We start from the raw sequence: 20,457 nt of genomic DNA, 5'->3' as shown, positions 1-20,457 counted from the left end.
GAAAGTTTGCTCAGTATAAAATGAACTGCTGTGCGTATCAGCAAAAAGTTCACACAGCGTTTCAGAGATGGCAAGAAATTTAAAAAAAAACAACACTTGTATGTATTTTGTATTATTTATTGTCTGTTTGGCCACGTTTGATCAAACTCCTTACTGTTTAAAATACACATTATTTTGACAACAATAATATATCTGAGCAACAAATATACAGAGGCATCATCATCATCATCGCTGCTTTTCAGGAGTTTCCAGGAGCTGAAAGGCGCGACTCTTTGCCATTTCTTATCTCGGGGCTAAGGGTTTTTGGCACAATTTTGTCGCACACAGATGTGACTCTTCATCCCGACATCACATCGAAAAATCAGCTCACCGAGCACAGAAAAAGTCTTTGGACCCACAAATCGCTCGGGTTACAGTCACACACGGCGGGGTAAAACACTGGTCTGATTCACCCAGCAGAACACAGCAGCCACCTTCTCTCCAGCCCGGACCGTCCGCAGCTCTCCTCGGCGCACTGCGCTGACTCTGCAGAAGGAAATCATCGGGGGAGTGAAGGAAGGCGTTTTTTTTTTTCTTTTTTTTTTTTTCCTCCTTTTTTCCTCAAGGTAGGACAAGCAGTTACAACCCAGCGTCTGACTGTCAGCGATCCCCACTGTCTCCTTGGCTTCAGAGTGCGGTTTGGGAAAAGAAGAAGAGGGGACGGGGAGTCGTGGTCGTGCGTTCCTCTCCGTGAGACCGACGCGTTTCCAGACGCCCTGACGCGCGTTTTTTCTCAGCGAAGCAGCCCGGACCCAGTGGTTCACAGGTTGAAAAAAAAAAAAAAAGAGAGACTGTTTTCCCGCGTTACACCTAAAAAACTGTCATAAACGGCGATGATAAGTTTGTGAAAAGGACACCGACCGTGAATCACCTCAGACAGCGGACAGCATTGAAGAGGAGAAAGTTCCCCACTTGAGGGCGAAATCAGACTTTTCTGAGGACGCCAAGTTTGAGAAGTGCCAGGAGCCCCGGGGTCTGTGAGATACAACATGCAGCAATGGTAAATATGAGTTTTCTGCTCGGGCTTACTCCAGTTACTCAGCTGAAACACACCAGTCGAATAAACTGGGGAACTTTTTTTTTTTCTTCCTCCAACTTCTGTGTTGGTCTGTCATCTCTGCTCATCAGAGCGGATAAAAGGTTAACCAAGTCTTTCTGAGTAATTTAATTCACCCTATTTGTTTTTCATTTAAATGACTCATCCACTAGATACACAGGCGATGACTATATGCCTGCATTTAAAATAAAATTTCCTCTGCTTGTTCTGATTTGTCTTTACTTTCTCTTCCATTTTTGTCTCTCAAAATCATCAGTGATCACTGTATTTGTGTTGCTGTTAATCAGAAATGAGACCTAAAATCTGTGACATTAACAAGTAAATTAATAAAATGGGCTGTTACTTCACTTAATATAATTTTATAGTTTTCCTTGAAACTGTTTCTCAATTCCCTGCTGCCCACAGTGGAGTTACAAACTTTTACATGAGGTCTGAGTGACAAACTGTCAACTCCAGACACAGTGTAAAGATTTTTAAAATAGTTTTATTCATTCTTAACAAGTTATTTATGCCATAAGTCACTTTATACTACCTGTAGATTTGCGCCGTACCTTCTCACAAACTCATACAAGCCAGTGACTTCTAGAATCCAGTGCAATTTACACGCAAAACAAAAATAAATGGTGGTGATAAAAATGTATCAAGTGTGTTTACGAAAATAAATGTGAGCAGACTTCATTTTATTGCCAGCAGCAACAGCAAAAGTTATTTCTCAGGCCCAAAATCCCTCTGCTGAAAATCCAGCTTCACCTTTCTGCAGAATTCCTCCTTGTGGTGTTTTTTTTTCTGCAATCTTTTACTGATTTCTTCAAATATTTACTATCTTGTGTCAGTTGATGTTAAGTCAGTTTGCAGTAGTCCATCAAAAAAAAAAAAACATGTTTAAAGCAAACAAAGCTTTAGACTATTTTATTGGAGCTGAGCAACACTGTAATCTGACAGTGTCATTTTTTTTTTTTTCCTCCAAAATACACTTGCCTTACAGTGCCCCACAGAGTTTTTGCCTGTTTATGCGTCCCCGTGTTACGGTTCACCTCTAAAAGGAAAACTCAGGGAGCTCATGGGTAACCTGTGACAGTGAAACACAAGCAGAAGCTACACAGAGGCATTTCATGTCAATGTAAGACATTTCAGCGCGGACATATGTGAATGCTTCAGGAGACAGAGAGAAAGAGAGAGGGGGCTAGAAAAAGAGAAAGAGAGAGAGAGAGAGAGATTGAGATGAATGGTCCAACTTAAAAGCGCCACAAAAGTACCTTCACACTTTCATCAGCGAGATGTGTGTGAGATTAAAGTCTAGCACAGTGTTTTGGCCTGGTCTGTGTGTGTGTGTGTGTGTGTCAGGGATGTTTCATGAGCTTGAGCTGGTGCTGCTACTATAGTGAAGAATGCCAATTTACATTCCAGGAGTGTCATTTCATTACTTTTATCTCCATGCTGCTTTCTCCCTGCCAGGGAAGTCAGGGATCTGGATTTCCTTTACAACATAAGTCACACAAGTTAAAATGCTGGTATTCCCTTTTATCTGTGTGTTTCCTTCTTTCCCTCGTGTGTCAGATAATTATACACTTATTACATTCTCAGAGTTGCTGACAGAGAATAAGTGCTGGTGTGGCTGAGAGGAAAAGAAATATATATATATATTTTGAGGAAAAGCAAGATTGGACAACAAAATTCCACATAAAATAATGGGGAAAATGTCGAGGAAAATGTCCTCGTTATGCAGCGAGCAGACGCCCCGGTTCAGCCTATATAGCACTGCTACGTGAGGTTAAAGAAAAAAGTTAAAGTTGTCAGTGAGGGTGCAGCTAGGTCGTGATTCCTCTGGGTCCGTAGGAATCAGAGAGGGGAGAGTGTGTGAGAGTGTGTGTGCATGGGGTGGGAGCCACTGGTTAGTCGGTTCAATAATCTGCTGGACAGGTAGGCCTGTGACGCCCCCCTTAGAGAGGCTGCTAATGAAGAGAAAGGCTGCTTAGTGGTGCTCTGCTCTGACCTCACCAACCCTCCCTGTCCCCCCTGCTGGTTTCCTCTGATTACTGCTCACATCCAGAACTCTTCCCTCCTCTTCACCCTCTACTCCATCGCCTCTATTTCTCCCTGGTTTTCTTACTTTCTCATCCACATCCTCTTAATTTGAAAAGTGGATAATGGATCCATTGATAAGACATTTGGTGCATTTATATATTTTCTGCTCTTGTGAGTCATTGGTTATTATTTGTGTACTTGCTTGTGTTCATACTTTCTGTGATTCATTTGGGGAAATAATCACTTCTTGACCTTCATGTCCCTGCTCGTTTTCTGTGCAAGATTAGTTATGATGAGTCTGCACTCTGATGTAAAGAGCTTAACCCCGGTGTTGCACGGGTGAAAGGAAATAGGTGGGGGTGTGGAGCAGGAAGAAAAACAAACAAACAAACAAAATGTATTTTGGATGAAGGGAAATATGGACCTGCACTCATGCTAACAGGTGGAGATATTCAGCTCCCTCCTAGCTCCCCCCTCTCCATATGATACGTAAAGTCTCTGGTGACGCCGCAACACCATCAAAGTAACATTCTCACAGTGTTTTTATTTATCCAGAGGTGGGTCACCAGTGTACTGATATAGCCCTGCTAATCTCCATCTGTCCTCAGCCCCAATAATCTCTCGAGTGACTGATAGTGTGTCTTGGCAGTGACAGAAAAGGTAATATTTTGAAAGGGGGAGTGGGGTCATATACCTAACGGTGACTTGAGACGAAAATCTTTGAACACGACACGGCAACCAAAGCTGTGGGATCCAGCGACTAAACAGAGACACTGTGAAATGTTAAAACAAATTGGATCGCAGAACACCTAATTTAATAAAGAGCACAGTGTGAGACATACTTGATTTAAAACAATATACATATGAGAGACATAATTACATTTTTTGAACCTCAGCATACAAAGTTAAGAAACTAAATCTTCACACACTTGCACTCATGAAAAATATCAAATTTCCTCTGAGCACATTTTGAAATTTGGTCTGTGTTCTTAACTTTGAAAAAAAAAAGAGAAATAAATAGCAGGCGGTAATGAATAGAGTTAACAGTTGTTATGACATGAACATTCAAGATGTGTTTTGTCTTGTACCATCACACCGATTGATATCTTGAAAAGCTTTAATCTGCTAAATGATAGTAATGTGTCGGTGGCGAGAGGATAGATCACACATGGAAATGGCAAGTTAATCAGATTAAAATCAGGCTCAGCGCTACAAGCTGTGTTTAAACTGTAAGACGATACTCCTACTTACATGTGTTAAATTTTTTTTGCGTCCTTTTTTTTTCTACAGGCTTCATTTCACATGCTAATCCAAACACTATCATATTCCTTAAGGAAGGAATCAGGAAAACTTTGGTCTCAGAACATGAACACACCCAGTGTGTGCAGAAGCCGCACACTCCCTTAGTCTTTATTTGTTTAAAGTGAGAAATGATAGAACACATTTTGCACAACTCAACCTTTAGAAATACACCCCTACTGCATTTTTCTGTCTTCCTAGACACAGCCATGATTCTTACATTTTCAGCTGTAAGTTGGGGTGGCTTTAATTGATTCTGTCCAGAACTAATTACTGGCAACTGAGTAAAATAAACACTTCAGTGTCACTGGGTGGCAACGGTGCGATCGGTAGGGAAATTGCATTTCACTTGTAATCCATACGTTCTTCAGCAGGGCTAGAATATAATTCATGTCGACGCTATAGAAATACCAGAGAGCTGGACCTATGTAACGAACAGGAGTATAGTTGTAACCAAATGGCTCAGTTGGGAGGTATAGGGTTATGTGGTATAATTTATATTTTATAGCTCCCTCCTGCACTGACTGCGCTCCAGAATAAAGTTGTTCGATTTTGTTCCATGAACAGTGAGTGAGAAAATCTGGGATTTCACTTGTGATGGAAACTCCAGACACCACTTTGTTCCTTGCTTTCTTTTTGTACTTTTTTTTATTTTCCTGTTGAGTCTCATTTCTTGCTTTCAGATAAAAAGACACCAAACTGCTGCTGTTTCTATGCACAGTGTGTATGTGGATGTTTGTATGACTGAGTGTATTTTTTTATTTTTTTTATATATTTTTTTTGGGTGTGTGCATTAGTGGCCCATGCCCCAGTGACTCAAAAGGCACGGAAAGATCTCCTCAGGCCATACAGAGTGATTTGATTAAAAGAGAATAATTTGCGCTAAAGATGTCTTTTCTCTTCCTTCAAAAAAAGCTAGTGGAAGAAATCTGATATGACAAGATAAGTGGTGGCTCATGAAAAATTCCTGAGGACTGAGATGTAGCATGTTGACTTTGGCATGATTGCCCAGAGTGTCTACGTCTTTGCTAGTAACTGTGCTGACAATGTTATTTTTACCTGAATTGCCTTTGAAATAATTTCCCTGGTTTCTCAATCCAGAATTCTCTCATTTGAAATCTGTTTATGTTCTGTCAGAAGAATGGTCAAACGTCACACTTCATTCCAGGCATTTTTTCTCCTCACTGACTAAAGTACTCTTTAATGGTGCGGTCTTACCTAATGTGATTCCATACTGTTTAATACAAGAATTATTAATGCCTGTTTATTAAGAAAAATCAATTTATTCTACCAATGCAGTGTACTGAATTGGCACGCACTGGTTCGACCAATCACGATAAGCCCAATAATCCTCCAATATCACTGATTGCATCTAGCAATGCATAAGCACCTCAACGAAAGAGATGACAACCTGCGGTTAAGGTTTTCTGATGCAACACTACACTTCCTGACCTGGTCTCAGTGCCTGGTACATCACAGGTGAAATGTACTTCCACTTCTTACCCCAATGCTCCTGCTGTGGTTTGCAGCTCTGTTCGGCCCCCTCCCGTGAGAGGGCTGAACTGCTCCTGTGTCCAGTGTTTTATCGACCCATCCATCCACCAAGAGCTCCTCCTGAAGTGGACTCTGTGGCTGTGTAACACCTGGCTTCCCTGTTTTCTCCCAACATACATTACAGAGACCAATAGAGGGATTTGTCACTTTGTCGCTTTGGGGCATTTGCTGAAAGGACTGATGCTGTCTTACAATGACCGCTGGATATCACTTCACAATAAAATTGAACTGTGGGTGAAAATAAAATGTTCGCTGGGAGGACTGTCTCCTTTGTCCAGCTTTCCACTTGAGCCTGACTTCACTGTATTGGATGTTCACATGGATCACAGAAGATCTTTGGAAACAGGGTGTGCGGAAGGCCCCTGTTGAAACATGTATCACATTTACTAAATGGTGTTATGATGGCATTTCAAATTACTATGAACCAGCTGGCTCAGATATTCCCCAGATCCTTGAAGCTACACTCTGTTCAGACTACGTACTGTGTACCTTAGCACTCCCTTTGCTGGACAGTCCAAGATACATGTGCAGCAGTGGAGTTTACATCTTTCATTTTTGGTCACTTCTTCTTGCAAGCTGGGTCATTCAATAACAATGTGCTGTGTTTTTGTACTGTGGCACAGACTCCCTCTTACTCCCTGTTTCTTTCTTTAGCATCGAGAGGTTAAGACAGGCCATGGGACTAGACATGGGACTTTCTTGGGCCCAGATACTTAAATCCACACGTTTTGGGCTCCTTCACCCTTTCTGATCTATGGCATCGTGACCACTTGACTCTGAGGAGCTGTGATGGGTGGGAGTTGTGTTGTTGGCCAGATTTAAGTAGTGTGTAAGGCCAGTAAGGTCCGGTTTGCTTTGCCTCACCTTTCACTCCTACAGCAGTTGGTGGTCGGGGTCGTAACTTTGTGTCCTGTTGGTGTCACAGAAAAGGATAAAGCATTTTTTCAGGTTTCAGTCAGCCATTAGTTATATAGTGATTATTATCATTCCAAAGACTTCAAACAATCTCAGGATAAGTTCCGATCAGTTACAGTGAACATTTTGTTGCCGTGTTTACTTTGCTGAAAATACGTGACCATAGTTGTGGCACAGTTGTAACATGGATTGTTTGTTTGTGTAAGAAGATGCTGCGGTGACAGGACTCTCTGTAGTACTTTGGAAGAAAATACCGTCAGGGTTAAGTGACTGATCATGGTGACACTCTTTTGACTTAATATATGTGTCTCACTTGAGCAATGCACTTCCACAAAGACCAACTTTTTTTTCCAGCGTGTGGATTGGTAAAATAACAGGGAGAAGTTTCAACCGCTCTGCAAAATGTTCATGGAGGAGTCGTGGAGTGCTGCCACGATTTTGGAAATTTCTGGTACGTACTGCAGGTTACATTCTGAACTTACTTCATTTTTTTTATTGCAGAGTAGAAAGGGAGTAGAAAAAAAAATCTATTTTCCGGATATGCAATTATCCTGTAATAAATCCAACCATTTTCAAACGTAATACATTCAATTAATAAAATTTTGTTTTAGTTTAATTGAAAATGTGAGGTCCATGAGTCCATGTGAAAGAGGTGATGATGTAACACATCTTTTGTTTATGCCCTTTTTTCAGGCGACACAAGAAGACAGAGGCTTAATAAACAGGAAGCAAGCGTTTAGGTACTGATGTCGTTTCCGAGGAGCCTTTTCCTGGTAATTTCATTTTGAAGTTGTAACATGTTTTTATGTTGTCATATCTTATAAAACTTATTTCGATATCTATGTAAGACCTGAACAGTCAATAAACTGCATTTCTATTTAACTCCTAAGCTGTATACTCTTTGTTTTATTCTCAAACTTCATTTTAATAACTTTATGTGTAATAGTAGTTATGCTGTACATGCTATTGCATGTAGCATGATATTAGGCTTCCCTAATCCATTCTCTGCTCATGAGTATGTGGCAAAATATGTCCATTTTGATCAGCATACAGCTGGTTATGACCAGTTTTATTCTTTTTTCTTTTCCACTTCTATCACAATACAAAAGCAGTGTGCAGCTGTATAGCCCACATCTGGCTCTTGTTGGGTGTTTTTTTTTAGGTTGGGGATCTGGAATTTGAACATGGGTAACTTTAATCTGTGTGTTCATGTCGGGGTGTAGTAACCCAATGCGTAAATCCCATGTCGACTGGGTCAAGAGGGAGCAGTAGTCACCTTGGTTTTTTTAAGACTTTACTTTCACCAGACTTCATCTGACAGTGATTCTTACCTTAATCTATTGATAAAATTTCAGACACACTAGTAACCTTGTGGGCTGAATGTATAAGGAAGCTTCTATTAACCAGAATTAATACAGAGTTTTGGACTCTTTATCCTTGTATGAATCATGTCTTTGATTTTGGATATTACTTTTTAAGAGATCTGTGAAGGATGTTAGTCAGTGCATTGTGCATATGTTCAATTCTGTTGTGAAGATTTTCACATATTTATGTGACCTGGCTGGGTCAAGAGGGAGCAGTATTCACCTTGCTTTTTCAAGACTTTACTTTCACCAGGCTTTATCTGACAATGAGCCTTATCTTAATCTATTCATAATGTTTCAGACACACTAGTAACCTTGTGGGCTGAATGTATAAGGTAGCTTCTATTAACCAGCCTCAATACAGAGTTTCGACTATTTATCTTTGTATGAATCAGGTCTTTGTTTTTGGACAATATTTTTCAAGAAATCAGTGAAGGGGTCAGTCAGTGCATTGTATCTGTGTTCTGTTCTGCTGTAAACATCATCCTATATTTATGTGCCTAGTTGAGCATGAGAATATGTCACACAAGCTCTATACAGCATCAGTTGTTTCAGCAAATGCCCCAAAATGGCATTTGTTTACGTTCAAGTGATAAAGCCCTACAGTGGCACTCGTTATTATATCCCTAGTCCATCCAAAGGAAGAAGTTGAATGATGTTATTATAGAACTACATAGGGAGGAGGTCACAGTGGATGGATGGGTCAACAAAATGTGGTACAGGAGACTGCCGTTAGCTTCCTGTTTCCTACCAACAGTCAGCTTTGGTTTCTTTTAACCATAACCATGATCATTCCATAACTTTAACTAAGTGGTTGTTATTGTAACCAAGACGAAGAAGGTTCCCTATCCTTAATGAGGAAGCAATTTTAAACCAAACCAAGATGTTTTTCTTACTTTACTTTTTCTTCTTTATTTCGGTACTTAATTTCTCCGAAACCATTCCCTAAACCTAACCAAGTTGTGTTTGTGCTTAAACCCAACCAAACCTTAACCAGAGCACTGCCACATCGTAAAACAGATTTATTTTTCCAACAGTGATTTCTAATGTTTCTGAAAGGCACTGGTACTCTGTTCAGACTAGAGTGTCGTTTTGGATGGCAGATAAAAGAAATTGATTTTTTCTTTTAAATCTGGAAGACTTATTGTTATCAAAACCAGTCTTGGGATTGAAACAGTTGAAAAACCTTCATGAGGCCAGTCTTTTAAGCATTTCAGATGAAACAAGATATGTAGCTAAGCATGGCCACTACACACCTGCCAGCAACCACTCAAGATAGTGGGCATCTACATTCATATTGTTTGGAATGGGTCCTGACCTCATGGTTTGGGAGGCACACATAGATTAACTTTACAGAACTGACTTGATGCAATCTAATAGAAACATTTCATGGATTATGCTGCACCCATTGAAGTGTATAGTGCCATTCAATACATCGCCACAAACCTGGATGACATGTTAGAAGACCTACCCTGTGATTGTTAGTGACAAAGGTGCTTTTTATGGTGATAATCATAGTAATTAAGCAGTCCGAGGATGATAGGATTTTGTGTGTTTGTTTGTGTCTTAGTTCACTTTTCCTGTTTCAGGGAAACCTGACGCTCATAAAGGGTACATCTGTATGTGTGTGTCCCTGTGTGCATGTGATTGTGTGTGTGTGTTTTTGCTTGCATTTGTGGCTGTGTGTGTTTTTGGAGCTGAGAAGAAATCTGCTGACAGGTAGTGTGTCAGGAGGGGGGACAGTGGCGCTTTTGAGACAGACACAAGAGACGAGTCTCAGAGAGAGAGGGAGAGAGAAAGAGGGCCTCTTTCATGTGACTCCGCATTCCACCAAGGCACAGGCAGAGAGAGGCACAAGACGAGACATGCGTCCCCCCTCGTCACTCCCTCTGCCTCTTCCCCTTCTGCACCCGCTCTCCTGCCCTCCCCTCCCCATCCAACCTCCACCCCTCCCCTCTGCTAGTGACCTTAACATTTATCAAAGAACCCCATGCTGGAATTCCTCTTCAGCATCTGTGTCCTGGTGAGAGAGTCAGACACACACACACACATACATGACACACACACACACACACACACACACACACACACACACACACACACACCACCGTGTCGCAGACCAATCTGTTTTGAATATTGTGGCGCTGTGGAGGGGCTGTCCTTGTTGTTCCCTGAGCAAGGGAGGGTGGCCTCGAGACACACACACACACACACACACACACACGCACACACAGACATGGACACATGCTTGCGCACACATTCTCTCCTCCTTCTTGTTTCTTTATTGTACCTCCTGTCACTTTGTCCTATTCATTTAACCTTTCATTACAGCCAGCAGACAGCCCTGTGTGTGTCTGCACAGCTTCAGGAACAATGCCAAAAAAGCCCCACTGTCACAGTTATTAGATTCCTCTGGCCCCCTTTTACCCTGGCAACTCAATATTAAGAGAGTGAGAGTGAAAGCGGGGAGGCAGGATGAGGGAGAGGCAGAACAGGGAGGGAAGAGGGGGTGCATGGTTGACACTGCTGTTCAACTCCTATGGTGAAGGATCCTCTTGACTTGTCAAGGACATGTGCCACATGTTGATAGTAGACAGGTCTCAGACAGAACAGTGTAGGGAATGTTAGCCACGACGGAAAAGAGAGGGAGAAGGAGAGGACGGGTGTGGTGTGACTGTCTTGTGCTGTGGCGAGCAGCACCCTGGAGGAGTTAGACTGAAAACACAAACAGTTTGTGGAGGAATTCTGTTTTAAATGGGCAGCCAGGAGGGGCGGACTGGTCCCCAAGGAAGGATAGACCGGTTCCCTCTCCTTCTCCCTCCCTTCTTCCTTCTCTGTCTGTCGCTCTCTCTCTCTCTCTCTCTCTCGTCCTCTGCTCCTCCTCCTCCCCAAACCATATGAAGAGAATCTTTGTTTTATGACCCCTGTTATAAATATGTGTGTTTGTGTGTGTGTGTGTGTGTGTGTGTGTGTTGAGGTCTAAATAGCTATCAAAAACAATTTTCTCCTTTGCATTTTGAATGAAGTTAAAAGAATACATCCCAGGTTATTTGATTAGTTTCATTGTTCCAAGAGCCATTAGAGCAATAACATCTTTAGAGGGCCAACAGGTAATACACAGTAAGACAGAATATTTTGTAAGAAACCATTAAAACTCTGTCATTCACTCATTCACTCAGCCCTCTGTAAAAGCCATCCTGAAGAAGAGAGATATCTCATTAAAATTATGGAAGGAAGCTACGGTGATATCGTTATCTTTTCTTTCTCTGTTCCCTCTCTAACAAATACTCAGTAGTTTACTGTAATTGTCAAACACTTAAAATAAATAATCATTATCATCATTAACCAACGGACAGGTGTAATGTCACATGACAACATGTTTACGTTAAAGTAGCAAAGCCCTCTACTGGCCATAGTAATTATGACAGGAGCCAAGGAGGAAGTCAGGTGGCGTTATTATAAAGCGACAATGTCTGTGTAGGAAGGAGGTAGGGGTGGGTCGACAACACGAGATGGGAGACTGCAGTGTGTGTCATGTGTCAAACTGAGAGTCAGCGTTGTTTCTTTTAACCGTGACCGCCATTCTATAACCTTAACCACATTTATTCTTGTAACCATGACAGCATGAAGGTCCTGTAACCTTAACAAAGCGCTTACTTTAACACAAATCATGATCCTTCCCTAAATCCAACAAGTTGTTTTTGTGCCTAAACCAGATCCAAACCAAACCTTTATCATAGTAATGCTATTATTTTTCAAGAGAGATTTTTAATAGCTTTTGTCTGAGCTAATTCAGGAAATGCTTGAATCATATCAGAGGGTAAGTAAGAACAACCTACATCATTGTTTAGGTTCAAGGACCTGCTTGAAAGAAACCTTGTCTCCTGAAAATTACAGTTAAATATATTACTAAATTGTTTTCCCATTTGTTTTGTGCAAGCAAATGTAATCAGTGGCTGGATTATGTCCGGAGGCAGTGATCTTTTTAAGTGGATTAAGTGCCATATTAATGTACCACACAGGACTCACAAGTACTGTAGGTGGTCAGGTTGGATGGTTGGCATATAAAGCACAGGACAACATTTTGTTCGAGGTTAGGGAAAGATTGTGGTTTTGGTTAAATATTAATAAACACCTTGTGTCTCATGTAGGTAGGTAGGCAAGGTATTCTAATCCACAAATTCCCCTTGCACCATTTCTTCTTTGTTGCACACAGGTTTTGGAATATTTTTATTGAGTGGTGAAGCCAAACAAAACTGCATTTTTACCAAAGTGCAGTCGTTTCAGGTTCATTGTTGAATTTCAGATGTGTAATATGAACACGCTGTAGAAACGTCTTTAGGTCGGTTTCATGAAGGCTATGCTGCCTCTCTTGTAACACTCACTAAAGCCCAGTGCAGTCCTGTAAAGCTTGGTAAAGCTGTGTTTAGGTCAGTCCAGCCCAGTCAGCAGACAGTGGACAGTGATGCTCCTCCAGTAATACATTAGCTGAAATGGATCAGGGCCTGGAGTGGAAAGGCATTGGTCACTCTGGTGGGGGGCAATGAATCGCTCACCTGTCATTGGAGATTGAGCCAATACACACACACACACACACACACACACACACACACACACACACACACATAAATGAACGCACACACACTTTCCCTGCCCTGAAGACAGAGGGGCAGAAACAGAGCAACAGTCTGAACCCGGACCATCAGGCAGCAGTCTTGATGAAGTCCATCTCTCACTTCTGTCATCCCCCTGCACCTATCCCTCCCCCCTCTCTCTCCTCTGAGGCCACCGCTCTCTCTCTGTGTGACTGACTCTTTATTATCCTCATCCCGTCACTTAGTTAGAGCGGTGACCAGCCGTCTCTCTCTTCCTCTGTCCTCTCTGTCATCCCCATTTCCACCCTCTCCCTCTGCCTCGAGGCTGTCGATCCACCTCTCTGCCCCACATCTCTCTAATTCTCTGATTGGACTCTCCCCTTCCCCTCTCAGGGCTGTAATTGATGGTGGTGTTATTGTGCCCACTTCTCTGGCCCTAAAGCTGTTCCTCCAGGTCAGCACTACTCCACCATTTAAGACATGCTGGGAATGGGGTAGAAAGCGAAGAGCTTTTTCTTTTTTCCCTATGTGTGTGTGTGTATGCATGTGTCTGTATGTGTGCAAATTTGTGAAAAGTGCTAAAACCAGGCTAACCCATCTGCTTTGTCTCTTTAAGCAATCGAAGTGTACCTGATTGGTTTTCAAACAGTTCTTCAAAACTGAAAACAATCTTGACATTCACACTTGAACTTTGTCATTTTGAATAAGGGACAACATTTCCTCAGAACTACATGTTCCCTCTCAAGTGTAGTGTTTGCCCTTGGCTGCCATAGAAGTGCACACAGTGGCTTTGATTGTATCCTTTGTTTGGTGGTCCTTTATTGTAGCATGTTTCAACTTTTAAACTATTTTGCAAGCAAAATACGTGCGTGGTGAAGTAGTTTTCAAAGCATCCTGGAGGGTAAAAAAATATCTCTACGTGTTGGGGAGTTTCAGTTCTATTTCTTACTGTTTCTTACCTGTCACTTGTACAAAAATCAAGGTTCTCGTGCTCAAAATTCATTTCTGTTTTGAGTTTTTCACTTTTCATTTGATCTCAGTTGAAGCTATCTTGATGTTATGGTTCTTGAAAGATTTGCAAGGTTAAGTACGATACCTGCAGATATATTCACATTTACCCACTCTAGTTTTTTTTTCCATTGCTTGTCTTTGTGATGTATAAGGATGCTGGTTGGATGTGTGTCTTACCCTACACCAGATCTCAGCAATGGTACTTAGTAAGACAAGAGATGTGAAGTTTGTTTTATTCACTAAGCTCTTTCTCTCTCTTTTTCTGTCTCTCTTTGTCCCAGTCTCTGTCTTCCTTGCTTCCTCTCTCACTCTCGCCCCGAGTCCCACCCCAGCATGGACCTTGTATTTATTACCCTCTAAGTAATCACTTTGCTTTCTCTTTTGATAGACTGTTATTGCTCTAACTAGCTGAGGTCCCTATAGGTATTTGGAGGCTTTCCAGTTTTATTAGACAAAGGCCTCATTATTCAAGGCCAGCATTAAGACTACCATTAGATCCATTTGCCCCCTAGTCACATGTATCCAGTTGCAGCCAATTCATATTATAGCCCCTGCACACTTAGTATTTACAACACAAACATACTCATTCCCTCTTGTCAAAGTTAAATATAGACGATATTCAGAAAGCAACTTTGCCACTTTGTGAGAGGTTGGTGAAGTTTACAATAATAGTTTCTACACACATTTTAGATAACATAAATGTCTAGTACCTGGACATTTAAAAAAAAAACAACAACCCAAAAACTAAAATTTGAATTCCCCTGTGCTTTTGTCCAAGCAAATATGATGAAACTCCAGTGTTGGTGACTATTTCTTTCATTTTCAAGAGGATGAAACCAGATTTGAGCGTGGAGGCAGTGTACAAGCTTCAAGCATCTGGATAGGTGTTTCCAAAAGCAGCTGTTGACTGATGTTAGTGAGCTGACATTGCTTAAAGACGTGCGGCTGACTTACACAAAATGATGTGTTACTGACCAGAGTGCATTATACCTCCACGTCAAAGATGTTTTTTTCATTCTTTTCAACAAGCGCACATAGTGTTGGTTACATACTATTAGCAACTTGAGCTGTCTGTTCCGTTACAATATTCAGCATTGGTGAGGACCTGCTGTGTGGTAAAGTTTGTATTCCACTTGGAAGGCGGGAGCTTGGTTTGCTAATGAAGTGAACTGAAGTGATATTACAAACCATTTTTAGCGCCCACCCACACTGATATTGGACCAATCAAATTACAAACTAAAAATTCACATCCTGTGAGGAAATCTTGGAAATCAAGGCGGAAACGTTGTGCCTTTGCTGCAGATTGCTGTTCTGTGTAAAAGGTACGAATATGAAATGGGGGCTCATCGTTCTGGCAGTGTAGGTAGTCACAGAGCTGGATTGATATCTGTGAAAAAGGGAGAACCAACACTGTTTACCTTACATGACACACCTCTGATTCTGAAATGCCGTATGCCAGCTCGTTTGCTGGCATAATGAGTGGTCTTCTTAACAGCACTATAGCGCAATCTCTGTGTAAAAGACGCTTTCCTCTTCAGGCAGCCAACACACCCTCCACCCCGGGGATCCAAAGCATAAACAAAGAAACAACTTGTGGCAGAGAGGCAAAGAGATTTAAGGTGCTCCAGTTTTGATTTCTTCCATTTCTTTGTTGCAGCTTTTTAATTTCTTTGTAGCCACCTGTGTGTCCAATATGGTGCTCATCCTTCCTAATCGATGGGCCCTTATTGGGTTTCTGCGTTTGGTCAAATATCTCATCGCTTTCTGGCCCCTCAGGCAACAAGATCCAAACTAATAAGAAATCTCCTCAGTCTCTCGGGTTGGGTGTACAGATGAAAAAAATGATTAGTGCTGAGATAGTATGTATCTGTGACCAAAACCAGGTTTTCAACAAGTTCACCAAGTTAAAACTAAAGCCTCCAACACAGAAGTTGACATGTTTACTGATCTTGAAGAGGATGTCAGCCCATGTCCATACTAAGCTGCTTTTATTTGAAAGAGTCAAATTTATGGGTTTTTCCACAACCAAAAATGGACTTTTTCAAAAATGTTAATCAGAATGCAACAATCTAAAAGAACTGTTGTTGCGTGGTGGTGTGGATGGGTAAAAAAATCTAAAATCTTCAGATTGCTGTCAATATAGTGATCAAACAATACAGGAGTATTAGAAGTTGTTACACCTCTGTGTTCAGTAGTTCTGTATACAAATTTGCGTTTGTGAAATAATAATTTCATTGATAGTCCAAGTACAGCTGTGCAGGAATTGCCATTCACCTCGGTTAACACATGCCATTTACAAGACACAATCAAATTACTATTTATTTATTTTTTATTTGTCTGACAACAGTAACAAAAAAATATGTAAATGCAAATTTGTGTAACAAATTAGCCTTTTTCCTTTTATTTTTGAGCTTCAGTTTAGACACAGAACCTTCTGAAAAAATCCTGAAAATGCGAGTTATCTTAACATGTAAATGCTATTTTCTGTTTTAGTGTGGACATAGTCTTAGGCAGCTGTGTTTACTTATCGTGGTCATGTCTAAGATCAGTTGCAGCTATTGTAGCCTGTGCGCAGGTGGTGCTTGTGAATGTAGCTTACTGTACCTGAAGGAGCTTGGAACCTGAAATTTGTTAATTTGCTCAAGCTCAAATTTATACGATTAAAAAAAACAAAAAAAAAAACTCCTTGAAGAATGAAGTTTGACTAAAATGTCCTTACTTTTGAAGCCCGACCCTCATTTTTTTTTTTTTCATTGTATAGTGCCACACACAGACTTGCTCTCAAACACGCAGACAGAAATAAAAGGTCTCTTTAAAAGTGTCTCAACATGCAAGGATGGTCAGAGTAAGAGAGGGAGAGAGAAATGCATTAATGTCTTACAGCAAGATAACATTTACAGTATCTGAATCTATCTATATCTCCACAATTTATATCTTTACTGGATGTATACAGATAAATAGAGTGTGTGTGAGGGAGAAAGAGAGGGAGGGGAGCATAAAGAGAGAGAGAGAGAGAGAGTGCCACTTTGGAGTAAAGCTGTCATTACTCCGGCTGGCGCACTCCCTCATAAATACTGATAATGAGATGCTTTCAGCAGCGTAATCATTTGCCAATGTAGCAGTAGGTAATGTGAGAGGAACACTCTCTTTGCTCTGCTTCTGTCTGGAGATGACACAACAGATTCTATTTAGTCATTACCACAGCTAGCCTCATTGAGTGGAACAATAGAAAAGAACTGATTTTTTCTCTGGTTCCTGCAGGAAGAGAAAAAAAGTTGTGCAGATTCTTAGTCTGCATCTACTTTGCCTCTTAATTGAACTGCTTGAAGCAAAGCAAAACAAGAGGTAAATATGCAGGTTTGCGTACTATTCCCTGATCTGCATTTTCTTTTGTTTTTTTTGGGGGGGTTGCTTGCAATGGCAGCATGTTCAAGCAGGTCTGTTTCATTAAATTTGTGACTTTCAAGCTGCTGTTTGCAACATTTTCTCTTTTTTAAATTTAGCAGTGTTTCAGTAATAAAAGCAGCCCTGTCGGCATCGCAAATTTATTATAATTAGTAACAATCATATGTGAAACAGGACGCTGCCATCTGCAGTCTGCGTACAGATGGGCCCCTGATCAGATGGCGAAGCCACAGCTGGAGCAGTTTTTGAAAACCAAAACTACAGTTCACTTCTTCACATATTCTAAAGTCAACATGGTTTCTTTTAACCATGACAACCAAACATACACAACAATAAGTATAGAGGTGGCTGATCAAACTAACATAAGTGTTTTGAAAAGCTGTGGTGAGCCATGCTGCAATCTGACCTGACAATAGGATCAAAAAACATTTAAATATGTCGCAATTTAGTTATCACACGTGGATCAGTAGAGTCACATGGGCAATGACAAACAGCCTGTTTTGTCATTTAGGTTGGAGGATTTGTGTTCTTCACCTCCCTTCTTAGAGGCTCTTTGGCCTCTGTGTACTTAAGCTGAAATAGCCAGTGGGGATGTCAGACACATTTGTCACAGAGGAATGGAGGAGTAGTTTTGTGACACACCTTGAATATCCATGTTAAAACATTGTCTCTATAAAGCATAGGCGATGTTGCATAAGTTGTTGGTGTGTCTTTATATGTGGGTCCGTGTGTTTCTCTCTCATCATTTGCACCAACAGGTTCACTGTGTGTAATGTCCTAAAAGAGTTTGGGAGTTTCCCGCGGCAGGACGGCCACATTAAGGGCCTCAGACGCCCCCTCTGCTCTTGCCCCATGGCTCAGAATGAACTCAGATCTCTGGAGGCATTCCCAGGATAAAATAAACAAGAAAATGCCTTTGAAAAGCAGCCATTGACACTCCACTATATATATCTTTTCTATGGGCCATCACTCTAATGGGTGTTCCCTAAGAAGCCCTATGAAGGCACTGTACAGCATGTTATCTCCTGCTGCCTATCTTCCACTGGCCATTAACCAGCATCCTTGATCATTTTAATAGTCCCCCTATACTGAATCTCTCCGACTCTGCAGTGATTGGACAAACACTGGTTTCCCTAGTGATATGAGACGAATACATTGAGGAGCTATTGTGGTTTTCCAGGGCATCGCTGTGTATTGTTTACTGGGTCTGCTTGATTGCCCTCTGTCCAAATCAGAGGGTACAGGCAGGCAGGGCAGGGGTCTACAGGGACGCACTGTGTTGTGGACTGTCCCAACGTGCTAAGAATATTCACTCAACCCATGGCTCTGAGAGGGAACCCATCCATAGCTCAGTAAACACACACAAACACACACATAGTGGGAGTCATACATTTGTGCACCAGGGACCATGTGGCCGTGCATAAATGTTGTGTGTATTTGAGAGTGCTTGTGTGGTAGGAAGCCATGTCTGTCTCCACGTCACAGATAATTATCCCCTGTGTGACTCTGCTTTTCACAGTGGGAAAACACATCAGACCATCCTCATTGACAGTGGCACATACTGAACAGCTCCAAAATAATACCAACCATATGCTGGCAAGGACCTAGTTATGGGCTTAGTTTGAATAAATGTGTACATACATCTTTTCCTCTAGCCTTGCCTTTTCTTTGCTTTATTATTTAATGACCTTTGTTCATCATCTCTGACCATAGGGTCACATGGCTCATTGCTAGTGGCAACCAATTCAGTAAAAGGAGAAAAAAGAGCTGCTTTTCTCTGTTGTAATCTTCACCCACCTCTGATTTTTATCTGTTAATCCCTCGCTTAAAACTCATAATTAAGCTAATTAGACACTCTATCTTGGTACAATTGCACCTCATTGGCCAGATAGTGGGACTATTCAAAGAGCAAGGTTACATCTCTGAGTTAGATTTTGATAAATGCTAAAGGCCAACGCAGTCATTCAAGCTTTAAATAGTTTTAGTAGATGGAATTTTTTTTCTCCTCTTTAATCTTCAGTGCCGTTATTTTCAGAGGCGTATGAGTTTTTTGAAGCTTCATGGAATTCGTGTTTCACGGTCGTGGTTTCAGAGCAGGTCTGGTCTTCAAGGCTGCCTTGGCTGAGCTTGCTAACCAGCAAGGTAACATTACCATGTCTTATCAGACCAAAGCACAGTGAGCAGAATGTCTTTTTTCATTTTATAAATGAAAAAACAGAGAGGATTAAAGTAAGCCAAAAATATTTTTTTGTCTTTTACAACATTCTGGTTTAGCTTTGTCAAAGGGGTATATTAGTTATATTTTTGTGCCCAAAGAAAGAATAGAAATGCTGTTGGTCACACATTGAGGAAAGTAATTTAAGTTTGTCCACCTTGTTTTATTCAGTGTGTGCTTGCACTTGAAGAGGGTGTATTTGTATTTGAAGTCAAGATAAATTTAAATGTAAAATGTCCTTGGTTTTTGTTTTGACCTGTGTATTTGTGTGGAAAATATGTAATTAGCAAAAGAACAAAAAAAAATTTTTTCGGCTGAAAGCGATATCTTTATTTTCAAAGGAATGTGAATTTTTGGTTCTGGCTGACAGTAGCGGTGCTGTAATTTGATTAGTGCAATATCTGTATGTGCAGATACACATGCAGTTAACCAGCTGGGGACCAACGTTGTTGCCTGGTCCCATCTGTGATCTGAGCACTCCTTATGTTACTCTGTGACGCGGCACAGTAGTTACTCCACCTTCATGTTGTGATGGGTACAGGAATAAGCGTCGCTGTGAGTTTTGACAGTCTGGTCATTTGCTGTCAACACAACTGGACCTGTAAGAGACAACTTACGCTAGAGCCCCCTCTCCCATCCCCCTCCTGCAGTGCTGCTGAGTGTGCTTAGGAGCTGCTAATGACCCTGCAGGTGTTGAAATAACATGAACATAAAGTAACGTCTAGTGGGAATCAGTGTTAACGTTAGAAAGCTAAGTTAGTCTAGTCAGCTAGTTAGTCTAGTTCACTGTCTTCCACTTTTTGAGCAGATTACAAACCCGAAAGCACAATGTTGAATGTTGTAAAGGAGCAGATGGCAGTAAACAGCCCATAACCAACACTACATGGGAATGCTGAAAAGTAGAAAAAATGTCATGAATCAATGTGTGAGAGCTCCACAGGCCGATGACATACATGAGTGTAGAGCAACACTGGCTGT

General features: G+C 41.2%; 1 protein-coding gene across 1 annotated transcript in view; it reads left to right on the top strand.

Moving 5' to 3' along the window:
- The first annotated feature begins 294 nt into the window (after window positions 1-294).
- bnc2 (basonuclin zinc finger protein 2) overlaps window positions 295-20,457 on the top strand; it is a 164,896-nt gene continuing 144,733 nt past the window's right edge. The window contains exon 1 of the mRNA XM_071504232.1: window positions 295-1,039. Coding sequence (XP_071360333.1) covers window positions 1,037-1,039 — 3 coding nt within the window. The 5' untranslated portion in view covers window positions 295-1,036. The remainder of the gene's footprint in view (window positions 1,040-20,457) is intronic.

Source organism: Trachinotus anak, unplaced genomic scaffold, assembly GCF_046630095.1.
Source record: "Trachinotus anak isolate AG129_WGS33_773 ecotype Australia unplaced genomic scaffold, CSIRO_AGI_Tana_v1 ptg000019l, whole genome shotgun sequence".
Classification (NCBI taxonomy): Eukaryota; Metazoa; Chordata; class Actinopteri; order Carangiformes; family Carangidae; genus Trachinotus; species Trachinotus anak.
The sequence above is the reverse complement of the archived record's forward strand: the minus strand, read 5'-3'. Positions and strand labels throughout refer to the sequence as shown.